General features: G+C 54.4%; 2 protein-coding genes across 7 annotated transcripts; one reads left to right on the forward strand and one right to left on the reverse strand.

Annotated features, from left to right (window-relative positions):
* Positions 1–68: 68 nt before the first annotated feature.
* VWA7 (von Willebrand factor A domain containing 7) lies at positions 69–9,553 on the forward strand. Of its 4 annotated transcripts, XM_019986183.2 has the most exons (18): positions 69–289; positions 576–824; positions 1,147–1,428; positions 1,927–2,023; positions 2,632–2,742; positions 3,204–3,399; positions 3,514–3,683; positions 5,437–5,549; positions 5,824–5,940; positions 6,292–6,477; positions 6,969–7,101; positions 7,221–7,373; positions 7,476–7,568; positions 7,699–7,767; positions 7,881–8,182; positions 8,260–8,399; positions 8,588–8,762; positions 8,865–9,553. In XM_019986183.2, exons 2-18 carry the CDS (start codon positions 591–593, stop codon positions 9,036–9,038), a joined length of 2,745 nt encoding a protein of 914 aa, XP_019841742.2. In that variant the 5' UTR covers positions 69–289; positions 576–590; the 3' UTR covers positions 9,039–9,553. The 4 variants fall into 4 exon arrangements, with proteins under 4 accessions (XP_019841742.2, XP_070634303.1, XP_070634304.1 ...); XM_070778202.1 differs by lacking the exons at positions 69–289; positions 7,221–7,373 and having other exon boundaries at positions 467–824; XM_070778201.1 differs by lacking the exons at positions 69–289; positions 7,699–7,767 and having other exon boundaries at positions 472–824.
* A 297-nt stretch (positions 9,554–9,850) lies between these two features.
* On the reverse strand, positions 9,851–11,527 carry SAPCD1 (suppressor APC domain containing 1). 3 transcript variants are annotated; one of them, XM_070778219.1, is made up of 5 exons: positions 11,395–11,527; positions 11,027–11,167; positions 10,435–10,530; positions 10,166–10,255; positions 9,851–10,077 (listed from the first exon to the last, which is right to left on the reverse strand). In XM_070778219.1, exons 1-5 carry the CDS (start codon positions 11,506–11,508, stop codon positions 9,982–9,984), a joined length of 537 nt encoding a protein of 178 aa, XP_070634320.1. In that variant the 5' UTR covers positions 11,509–11,527; the 3' UTR covers positions 9,851–9,981. The 3 variants fall into 3 exon arrangements, with proteins under 3 accessions (XP_070634320.1, XP_070634321.1, XP_070634322.1); XM_070778220.1 differs by lacking the exon at positions 10,166–10,255 and having other exon boundaries at positions 11,032–11,167; XM_070778221.1 differs by lacking the exon at positions 10,166–10,255.
* Positions 11,528–11,579: the final 52 nt, after the last annotated feature.

Raw genomic sequence — 11,579 nt, forward strand, 5'->3', positions numbered from 1 at the left:
GGCCTTGGCCCTGAGCCAGGCCTGAGTCACGGTGCTCACTCGCTCCCTCCTCCTCCCGCCTCTTCATTCACCTCCGCACTGCGGCCAAGGGAGGCCCGCCCTGGTGCTGGCTGCTGCCTGTGGCCCTGGGCAGGCATGAGAAGAGGGGCTAGGGGTTGCCTGTCTTGCCCCCACCCTGCCGGGGCCTCCCTCCCCCTCCACTGAGTCAGGCCTTAGGTTAATTATAACTCTGACCTAAGTGCCCTGTGACGCCCGGCCCCGCGATCCTGCCCGGAGACCCAGCAACCAGGTAGGGGAGAGGCCTAGAGAGGGGACTTCCAATCCCTGGGGGTGCGTCCGCTTCGGGGAGGGGAGGGGCGTCCTGGGGGAGGAGCCTCAGACCCCGCCCCAGCAGGTGTAAGTTCCTATTGGTCTGATAGGCCCTCAGGTTTGCTGAATGATTGAAGGGGGAGGGCGGGGAAGCCAGTCCGAGGAGATAAAGGGCCAAAGCAGGTGCCCATGGAGACAGACAAAGCCAGTCCTGCCCCAAGTTTCTGCTGCTTCCTTTCCTCTCTCGAGTGCCTTCTGTCCCCTAGGTCCATGTCTTAGCTATGCTCCCCGCGGACGTGCCCCTACGCCACCTGGGCCCCTCAGTGCTGCTGCTGCTGCAGCTGCTGCTGCCTTCTGCATCTGCCTTCTTCCCCAACATCTGGAGCCTCCTGGCTGCCCCCGGCTCCATCACCCACCAGGACCTGACCGAGGAGGCGGCGCTCAACGTCACCCTGCACCTCTTCCTAGAGCAGCCGCCCCCAGGTCGGCCCCCCCTTCGCCTTGAGGACTTCCTGGTGAGCGTCCCTGGGTCCGGTCACATCCTGGCCAGATTCCCCCATTCCGAGGACCTCTGCTACTTGAGGGTCCTGCTTGCCAAGAGAAGGGACCCCCACACACATTCCCTCCTGTCCTCCAGGCAGCAACAGTGCACAGGAGTCCTAGTCTTACAATCAGGAGTCCCCCTCCCTACAGACGTCCGGGACTGCCCTTCCCTGGTAGGGCCCAGCACCCTCAGCTCCTTTCACATCCAGCCTTGAGCGCTAGAGCCGAGCCAGCGTGGGCAATGGTCCCAACCTAGGGGCTTCCCTGGAACCCCTGCCCCTCCCACTTTCCCAGGGCCGCACCCTCCTTGCCGACGACCTCTTTGCCGCCTACTTTGGACCTGGGTCTCCTTCCCGACGGTTCCGAGCAGCCTTAGGAGAGGTGTCTCGTGCCAATGCCGCCCAAGACTTCCTGCCAACTTCCAAGAATGACCCTGACCTGCACTTTGATGCCGAGCGGCTGGGCCAGGGCCGTACACGCCTGGTGGAGGCTCTACGGGAGACTGTGGCGGCGGCCAAAGCCCTTGACTATACCCTGGCTCGCCAGCGCCTGGGGGCTGCGCTTCACGCCCTGCAGGTGAGAACAGAGTTGGGGATCGTCATCAGAGGGGTCTTTGCTTCCAGTCTTCTGGACTCCCGGATGGTGCTTTCTTAGTCATGCCTCCGCCCAACTCTAGAAGGGGCTGGGGCCCAGCTTGCCAAGGCCCTGGGGCTATTCCCTAGTCCCCACCAGTCCAAATTGGCAGCTTCCTGTGGGAACAGCCAGGACACCTTTGTGGCTGGAGTGAAGCAAGTGAGAGGAGGGTGCTGAGGTCCAGAGGTGGGCCGTGCAGGCCACTGAAGGGCCTTAGGTTGGGCTCTGAGTGAGATGGGAAGAAACAGTGGGAGGCTCCCACTTCACCAGAGCTCTATTCCGGGCAAGGGAGAGAGCACTGGAGGGCAGGTAGGGTGCCTGGAGGAGCAGCCATGCGGGAGGAGGTGTTCAGGCTGGGGAACTGGAAGGAGGGGCAGTTAGGGCTGGAGACCGCAAGAGCAGTCAGCTAGTGCTTCTTCCCCGTCTTTCTCCTGGGACCAGGATTTCTACAGTCACAGCAACTGGGTGGAACTGGGGAGGCAGCAGCCACACCCTCACCTCCTCTGGCCGAGGCAGGAGCTCCGGAGCCTGGCACAAGGTACAGCTGTGCCCCTGCTGGTAAGGGGGAAGCCCACAGAGCCACCTCCTCTCAGCCCATCCAGCCACTGGGTCACATCCTGAGGTCAACTAGGAGGTGACATGGCTTCAAATCTGAGACAGCCTGTGAGGTCCCTCAGTTCAACCAAAGGCCAGTCAATTAGCTGGCTTCCCCAAGATCACGCAGGGGAGGACAGAGCCAGGACCACTCTGCAGACTGCAGGGAGTTCTCGTTCATGAGGTTTCCTCCCTGCACTGGATCGCAGGGGACTCTTTCTCTCAGTCCCCCCTTCCAACTGAACTGTGACCCAGAAGCTGCCTTCTGTTTATTACAAGTACACTTCCTGTCCACAGCTCATGGAGGGTACACTCCCCGTAGGACTGGTCTGCATGATTTTCTAGACATTCTCAGTCTCAAATATCGAGTCTCATTGCCAGCCATGAACTCCAGGGTTTAGTTCAGAAAGCCTTGAAAGGTACCCATAAAGGGTACCTGTGGGCCTTCACCTTGTTCCAGGTGGGAGGAAAAGCTGAAGAAGTTTGGGTGGACTGGGATAAACATCAGGGGCAGCAGAATCATGGGTGCTGGACCCTGTGCTCTCTTCCCAGCGGGCGATCCTACCTGCTCTGACTGTGAGGAGTTGAGCTGCCCTGGGAACTTGCTGGGCTTCACACTCCTCACTTCTGGCTACTTTGGAACTCGTCCCTCCAAACCTCCAGGTACCAGATGGGAAGACCCCAAGAGTAAGGGGAGAAGTCCCTTCCTCTCCCCTGACCCTCTCCCTAAGGACCTCAGTCCTGTAGGCCCTTGTCCTAAAATCCTGTGGTATCATTTCTTGGAAGGAAAGGATGCTGGGAAGGGGGTGGGTGGCTGGCTGAAGGCCCACTGAGGTGGCCATGGTTGTTGGAGTGCAGGGGGGACAGCGTCTTACAGAGATGATAAGACATCAATGCCGAGGGAGCTTCTGGGGACCGACTTGAGGGATCAGGGGATCTACTATGTGCTGTGGTGACCAACCATTCCAGATTTACTCCAGATTTGCCCTCTGCAAAATGTCCTAATTTTCAGCTGATCCTTTCCTGAGGAGTGAGAGGGTTAGGCCAAGTCAGAAAGTGCTTCATTTTATTAGAAGGCAGTGGGTTTTTTACCTTCACCCTACAGATCTGTTTCCCCAACCCAGGGAAATGTAGCCACGGGGGCCACTTTGACCAGAGCAGCTCCCAGCCGCCACGGGGAGGCATCAACAAGGATAGCACATCCCCAGGCTTCTCCCCCCACCACATGCTGCACCTCCAGGCTGCAAAACTGGCTCTTCTGGCCTCCATCCAGGCCTTCAACCTCTTACGAAGCCGCCTGGGAGACAGGGGTTTCTCCAGGTAAGTGGCCTCCTGCAGCTGGGCTCCTTAATAGGTAGGTGCTCTGGAACTGAGAAACCAGGGGCTGGGGACGAGTATGCAGACCGTGCACCGTATCTCTGGCCTGCTTCTCAGGCTGCTGGACATCACCCCAGCCTCCAGCCTGAGCTTCGTCCTGGATACCACAGGCAGTATGGGCGAGGAGATCAATGCTGCCAAGATCCAGGCCCGTCACATTGTGGAGCAGCGACGGGGCACCCCCATGGAGCCCACTCAGTATGTCCTGGTGCCGTTCCATGATCCAGGTAACTATGGTCTGGCCAGGAGAGTGGAGGCAAGTCCAGGGCAAGAGGTAATGTCACTGGTAGGGAAGTGGGCCTCATGGCTTCACTTCCATAATAGAATGGAGGCACTTCCTAGGATCCTTGTCCTTTATTGGCACCTCTATGCATATAGCAGAGAAGGCAATGGCACCCCACTCCAGTACTCTTGCCTGGAAAATCCCATGGATGGAGGAGCCGGTAGGCTGCAGTCCATGGGGTCGTGAAGAGTTGGACATGACTGAGCGACTTCACTTTCACTTTTTACTTTCATGCATTGGAGAAGGAAATGGCAACCCACTCCATTGTTCTTGCCTGGAGAATGCCAGGGACGGGGAAGCCTGGCGGGCTGCCATCTATGGGGTCGCACAGAGTTGGACATGACTGAAGCAACTTAGCAGCAGCAGCAGCTGTGCATATAGGGAACTGTCAGCCACTTCTTCCACTGTTTCCAATATGACAGCACTTGCCATAGGAGTTTAATCATGACAGGTGCTTAGGCAGGCAGCCTCTGAGTTGTTAGGCGTCCATCCTAATAAGTCATTTTCAATTCTCTCCATTTCCTGTGACAGAGATTGGGATGAAGATGGGGAACTTGGTGTGTCCAGGCCTCTGTGAAATATCTGAGACAGCTACTTAAATCATATTCCTTCCTCCACTGACTTAGAAGTCAGATTATCTGACCTGGGTTGACCAATCTTACTGTGTGTCCTTAGCCTGTTTGTTTAACCTCTCCTTCCTCAACATCATCATTCATAAAATGGGTCAGTACTCATCCTGACTATCTCCCAAGGTTGAAATGATCATCAAATAAAATTTGGATTGAAACTTCCCTAAGGAGCGGGTTTGAGTCTGATATAAATCTCATGGTGACTGACATTCAACAGGAGCTTATCACATATTTGATAAGGGTATGAGTAAATGAATAATTAAGAATTTAGCACTTATTATGTGTCAAAACCCTGTTCTGAAATTTACAAAATCAACTCAGTCATCTCAATAGGCTTCTCTGAGGTAAGCACTATTATTTCTCTGGCTTTTCTGTGAGGAAATGGAGGACCCAGGTTTTTTTTTTTTGTAATTGATAAGTATAGTTGATTTACAGTGTTTCAGATATACAGCAAAGTGATTCAGTTATATATGTCATTTTTAGGTTCCTTCCCATTATAAGTTATTACAAGATATTGAATCTAGTTCCCTGTGCTATACAGTAGTCCTTGTTGGTTATCTATTTTATATATAGTTGTGTGTATCTGTTAATCCCAAACTCCTAATTTATCCCTCCCTTTCCCTTTGTTAATCATAAATATGTTTTTTATGTCCTTGAATCTATTTCTGTTTTGTAAATAAGTTCATTTGTATCATTTTTTTAGGTTCCACGTACAAGTGGAATATCACAATGATATTTGACTTATTTCACTTAGTATGATAATCTCTAGTTCCATCCGTGTTGCTTCACCAGTTGTTTTTATATTTAAACATATACCCCAAAAGGGCCCACTCAAGACCACAGGAAGTACCACCATTTTGTGAGGAAATGAGGTCCACTTTCCCACCAGAGGAACCTACACCCTGCCTTGTCCTATCCTGTCAGTATAAATATAAAGAATATTGTTATCTCAATACGAGTTCAACTGAGGAACACAGTGGGGCCTCTTGACTGGGGAGATGGCCCTTGACTGGGGAGATGGCCGCAAGAGAGGAGCCTTCTCCTCAGTCTCTCAATCTCATTCCCCAGGGTTTGGCCCTGTCTTTACAACAAGTGACCCTGACAGCTTCTGGCAACAGCTCAATGAGATGCATGCCTTGGGAGGTGGTGATGAGCCAGAGATGTGCCTGTCAGCCCTGGAGGTTTGCTCTCCCCCCCTCCCCCGTCCTTTCCCTCCCCCTCCCCGCTCTCCAGGCCTTACCATCAAGGGAGCTAGAGCTTCCCTGGGACCCACCCTCCATCCCATCTTCAGAACCTGGTCTCACTCGTTTCATTCCAGATTTCAGGGCCATACTGCCTTCTACTCTGCCTTCCCTTGCTCTGCCCATTCCCCTACTGCCACCATTTTAAAAACATTTATTTATTTTTCATTGAAGGCTGCCATTTTTTACCACCAGTTTTTTCTCTCCCTGCCAGCTGGCTCTGCTGCACACACCTCCACTCTCAGACATTTTTGTCTTCACTGATGCCTCCCCTAAGGACGCCTTTCTCACCAACCGGGTGGAATCTCTGACGCAGGAACGGCGTTGCAGAGTGAGCATAACTGGTGGGAGACTCATCCCTAGGTACCCAGGGATGTGGGTTTCCAGGATGTGTCCTGGGGTTTCCAGGGCAACTCTCATTACAAGGGTGACACTCACACCAGGGTGGTTAAACCAGCCTTGGCTTGGAGGGGAGAGAAGTGCCTCATGAGTGTAACATCTCCAAACCCCTTTAACAATACTAGAATGGGAGGCCCTACCCTTAATGCTGTAGCAGCCAGAGGGTAGACAGAATTTATCACCAATGGTCAGCTCTGTACAGAGCTTGAGCACAGGAGATCCTTGGTTACAATGGTACATAGCAAGTAGAAACCTCAAGTACTGGCCTCTCTTCCGGACACAGGTTACATTCCTGGTAACTGAGGACCCATCTAGGGCTCAGGGCCGGGCCCGGCGTGAGGTCTTGTCCCCTCTGCGTTTTGAGCCATATGAGGCAGTGGCCCTGGCCTCAGGAGGAGAAGTGATTTTCACCGAAGACCAGTACATTCAGGATGTGGCGGCCATTGTTGGGGACAGTATAGCTGACCTTGTGAGTATGTGTGGAGGCTCAGCTGAGAACTGAGGGGACGGGCGACACCGCATTTCTCTTTCTCGTTAAGAATGGTTCTCTTTGCTGAGTTGCCAATCCAGGCAGAAGGGTGGGAAGGAAGTTTCTCTCCCTCTGAGATCCACGGCTACCCTCTTCTATCCTGCTCCTTCCATATTAGTACTACCTCCCCACCCAGTCTTGACCTCCAGTATTCTGTCCTCACGGCTCCTCTAGCAAGTCCTGCCATCTCTTATGCGGGGGGGGGGGGGGGGGGGGGGGGGGCGCAGAAGGTGGTTGCCTCATCCTTAATCCCTTGCCTCCAACTTTGTCATTGACCATAGCTCCACCCCTGCTCCTCCTCTCTCACTGGGATCCCTTCTCCACGTGTTCCTTCGTTTCTTTCTGTCTCTACCTTTCTCTCTCCTGCCTTTGTTCCCACCTCATCCCATAGTCTTATCTTCTCCCCCATTTTTCGGTCCTGCCCCCTCAAGGTGACCCTTCCCCTGGAGCCCCGTGTTGTGGTGGCTGAGAGGCCACTTGTGTTCAGAGTGGATGGACTGCTCCAGAAGGTCACAGTCCGGATCCACGGGGAGGTCAGCAGTTTCTGGATCAGAAACCCTGCAGGTACTTCCCTGTGTGTGTCTCAAGGCAGTGGGAAGAATAAGAGGCCGAATAAGGAGGGGTAATGTATGAAAAGAAAGGAATTCTCCTGTGCCAATCTCTCATCACCCATACCCACCTAGGGGTCTCCCAGGGCCAGGAGGAAGGTGAGGGGCCTCTAGGTCACACTCACCGCTTTGGGCGGTTCTGGATGGTGAGAGTGAATGACCCTCCACAGTCAGGAACCTGGGAGATCCAAGTCACAGCCAAGGGTACCCCCCGGGTGAGAGTGCAAGGTAAGAAGGATGATATTCCTGGGAAAGGGATGGGGAGACCAGAGAGCAATATCAGTCACATTCATCGCGGGAGGGTCTCTGACTGCCTTCAACCTCCTTCAGCCCAGACCTCCCTGGACTTCCTCTTCCACTTTGGGATCCCCATGGAGGATGGACCCCACCCTGGGCTCTACCCCCTGACTCAACCAGTTGCAGGTACATCTAGCCCCACCCCTAACTTGTGTGTATATATATAATTTTTTATTGAGTTACAACATTTAACAAGGTGCACTAAACTTAAGTGTACAGGCTAGGTGGATTTTATATATTAATAACCATCACTCAGCTCAAGCTATGGAACATTTCCAGCATCCCAGAACTTGCTGCTGGCCCTGCCCATCAGTACCCACTAGAGGTAACCCCATTGCCCCATCCACATGGCCCAGAGCTAACCACTATTCAAAGCCGTTCATGTTTTTCTCCCTGTCTCACGCCCATCTCTGTTCTCCCCTCCTCCCCTCTATCCAGGTCTCCAGACCCAGCTGCTGGTAGAAGTGACAGGGCTGGGCTCCAGAGGAGGCCCTGGAGGCCCTCTGCCGCACTTCTCCCATGTGGTCCTCCGAGGGGTCCCGCAGGGTGCTGAACTGGGCCAGGTGCCTCTGGAGCCCAGGGGACCCCCAGAACGAGGTCTCCTTGCTGCCTCGCTGCCGCCCACCCTTCTGTCCACCTCGGGACCCTTCTCCCTGGAGCTGGTTGGCCAGGACGGAGTGGGACGGGGCCTGCACCGGGTGGCCCCCCAGCCCTGTGCTGTAGTTCCGGTCCTGCTGGAGGTGAGAGGCTGCGGAAGGTGTGGCTGGGGCTGGAGGGAACTCGGCCTGCTCCTCCCCTGACCAGCCCTCCTCCGCAGCTCAGCGGTCCCCGGGGTTTCCTGGCACCAGGCACCACGGCCCCGCTTAGCCTCCGCATCGCCAGCTTTTCTGGCCCTCAGGATCTCCATCTTAGAACGTCTGCCAAACCCAGTTTCGCCCTCACCTCCAACCTCTCCAGGTGAAGTCCCTGAAACCTCCTGCTCCCTTCTGGTCCCATCTTTCTGTGCCTGGGCATGGGATCTGGTAGGTGCTCCTCTGGCCCTTTGGGATGGGAGCTCAGATTCCTCGCTCCCCTCCCCACCTCCCCTTGGCTCCCAGCTATTCAGAGCCTGTGGCTGAAGCCAGATGGTGGCATCCACTCCCCAGGGTTCACCTGGAACAGAACGAGTCCGCCTGGGGGCGCCTGTGGCTGGAGGTACCAGACACAGCCGCCTCCGACTCCGTGGTGATGGTGACGGTGACTGCAAAGAATGGAGAAGCCAGCACGATGCCCCCGACCCATGCCTTCCTCCGGCTCCTGGTGCAGGCCCCCGCCCCGCAGGTGAGTGCCCCCACTTTCCATTGCAGGAGAGGCAGGGTAAGGGGAGAGTGGTGCGGGATTAATCTGGGGGCAACCACCCTGACAGTCTCTAATTCTCCCCAGGACCAGCTCCCTGCTCCCGCCTACTCGACTGACCCGGTCCTCAACACCTCACGCCCTGCCTTCCATTTTTTCACCTCAGTCACTCAGGGTGGGGCTGGGGGCGGGCTGGTGGGCAACCCCTGGTGGACCACATTTGGGGTGATGCTGCTTCTGCTCGGCCTGGGCCCCTGGTGATGCAGCAGCCCCTGGAGGGAAGGGTCTCCAGCGCTGTGCACCATCTTGCCCACTGATGAGAAGACAGGAGGGGCCTCTACCTCTCCAGGTGGGATACAAGTTTTCCTTCTCATCCACTTGCCTTTTTTTCCAAGACTGGGATAGAGGGCAATGAATTTCCCACAATGCACTTTCCCTAACCCTTGTGGGGGTAGGGGAGAAAAAAACAGATTCATTTTTGGAGAAAGTTGCTTTCTCTTTCTCTGCAGCATCTTTACTCCACTACTTATTCATGCTCTCTCCCAAGCGCAGGTGGAAGGGAAGATATCTGGGACAGTAACTAAGACTGGAAGTGGGGAGGTGGGTTCCCCACCTCCTACCCAAAGTGTTATTTATAGAATTGCCTTTATTGACATTCTGGAGATGCTCCTATTTTATTTTTGAAATTCTGGAGAGGCTTCTATTTTATTTTTGTATTTAAAATTGAAGGACAATGCCAATAAACATGTCTTCTCCCCAGAGAGATTTCAGAGAAAGATCACTTATGTACATTGTATCAGAAAGAGTAGGGGGGTTCTCAGGTGGGTGCTAGTGGTAAAGAACCAATGCAGGAGACGTAAGAAGCATGGGTTCTATCCCGAGTCAGGAAGATTCCCTGGAGAAGGGCATGGCAACCCACGCAGGTATTCTTGCCTGGAGAATCCCATGAACAGAGGAGCCTGGTGGGCTTGCAAAGGGTCAGACATGACTGAAGCAACTGAGCATGCATGCATAGGAAGAGTGAGAGCATGAAATAGCAAAAAAGATAAAATGGAAGTTTTCAGGAGCAGAGAAAAAACTTTACACCGGTATATTTGGATTTCAGTTGACCTGCCACCCAGAGCGATTTAGTTGTTGAGTCAGAATAAGGAGGCTAGGGGTTCTCTCAGTCTCATCAGCATGACTGAGGGGACCACAGGAACCTTTAGACACGGGTAGGGCCCCTCCGTCCATGGGGGCAGCCTGGCTGAGCCATCTCCCCTGTTGGCTGAATGCCTCCTTTCTGCTGCCTTGACATCTCCTGGAGAAGAGGAGAGAGACAGTCTGGACATCTGTGTTCCTCACCCCCACAGCCGGCTGGCCAGGGCTCCTGCCCCACCCCCACCCACCTGTTGCCGCCACATGTCCTGTTTCCTTGGCCTTCCCTTCCAGTCCTGGGTGGTGCAGGAACTAGCTTTGTTTGGGGGATGTGGGAAGAACTGGGGGGAAATGCGATGTTTTGTTAGACCAGTGCTGACCCCAAGTCCCTTCTTCATCCCCATTTCCCAAAAGTCTAAACTAATATTCATTTTGATATTTGGCAAAACTAATACAATTATGTAAAGTTTAAAAATAAAATAAAATTAGAAAAAAAAAAAAACAACAACAATAAACTCACCTTCCCCTGAAGCAGATTCTGCAAGCAGATGTTCACTCTCTGAATCTGGGCTAACTGGGGGCCACGGGGCTCTGAGTGTAAATCTGTTAGAAAATTCTAGAGGAGGAATTGGAGGCAGACAACATAGTGAAACTTGAGCTCCATCTGCCACTCTTCTCCTGCCACTGCAGGCCATTCCTCTCCTCCATCCAGGCCCCTCAGTCCAGTTCCCTGCCAGGCAGGTGGGCAATTCCAGTATTCTCTGCTTCATCTCTGTAACAGTCCAGTTCTTCAGCCCCTCAAACGCCATAGTCCCCACTTCTCTATTCTTTATGGATCCTCCCTGCCCATCCCAGCTCATTCGAACAATCCAGGCCACTCCCCCAGCTCCACAGAGAGATTCAAATTGTGTCCCTCTGAATAGAATGCCAACCAGCCTTCTCTAGGCCCAACTATGAACACCGACCTAACACTTGGGGGCATCCTGTCGTTACAATGCTGCTTCCCATTCTTGATCCCTGTCCATTAACTCTTGCCTTTCCGGGATGGTGTCAGGCTGTGTCCACCCACCCCTGTAACCCCTGCCCCCCCACCCCTTGGGTCAGCCCCATACCTCACCGAGGGCCCCCACGTGCAGCTGCTGTTGCTGAGCCTCCCTCAGACGGCCCTGATACCAGGCCTGGCTATGCTCCAGCAGCTCCAGCCCCTGCCAAAGGGCGTCCTGCTCCCGCTCCAGTGCCTGCATCCTCTGCAGCTGAAAAGGCAAGGAGCAAAGGCTGACTCACTCTATAGCAGGGTGATGGGCCATGCTTGGCTTCACTGTCTGGTCACTGACTGTGAGTCCAAACTGGCTACTGGGGACCTGCAGGGCGAGTGAAAGCAGGGGGCTGGAGCTGTGCGTCCTCAAAATTGACGGGGACTGTAGGAGACTAATCTAGGGAGATGGGCTTCCCCAGGATTTCCTGTGGGACTGATACTCACCCAGAGGAAGAAGCTCCGGGCCCCTGGGTCTTGGCGGCTTGTCTCCAGTGGCAGCAACAGAACCGTGTAGGGGGCTTGCACCAGGGGCCACCCACCGGGACCCTGGCTCCCCATGGCTCTGAGGTGGGAAGGGTGGAGCCACGCCCACTGGTGCAGGGCTGGGCCCTCCCTTTCCCCCAGCCTTG

This window comes from Bos indicus, chromosome 23 (assembly GCF_029378745.1).
Source record: "Bos indicus isolate NIAB-ARS_2022 breed Sahiwal x Tharparkar chromosome 23, NIAB-ARS_B.indTharparkar_mat_pri_1.0, whole genome shotgun sequence".
Lineage (NCBI taxonomy): Eukaryota > Metazoa > Chordata > Mammalia > Artiodactyla > Bovidae > Bos > Bos indicus.

Excerpts from the sequence above, each read along its gene's own strand:
- VWA7 (XM_019986183.2), top strand. The coding sequence starts at position 591 with ATGCTCCCCGCGGACGTGCCCCTACGCCACCTGGGCCCCTCAGTGCTG. Across the intron at positions 2,743-3,203 it reads TCGTCCCTCCAAACCTCCAG|GGAAATGTAGCCACGGGGGC; the intron begins GTACCAGATGGG and ends TCCCCAACCCAG. Across the intron at positions 7,374-7,475 it reads CCCCCGGGTGAGAGTGCAAG|CCCAGACCTCCCTGGACTTC; the intron begins GTAAGAAGGATG and ends AACCTCCTTCAG.
- SAPCD1 (XM_070778219.1), bottom strand. The coding sequence starts at position 11,508 with ATGGGGAGCCAGGGTCCCGGTGGGTGGCCCCTGGTGCAAGCCCCCTAC. Across the intron at positions 11,168-11,394 it reads CCCGGAGCTTCTTCCTCTGG|CTGCAGAGGATGCAGGCACT; the intron begins GTGAGTATCAGT and ends TTGCCTTTTCAG. Across the intron at positions 10,256-10,434 it reads AGAATCTGCTTCAGGGGAAG|TTCTTCCCACATCCCCCAAA; the intron begins GTGAGTTTATTG and ends ATTTCCCCCCAG.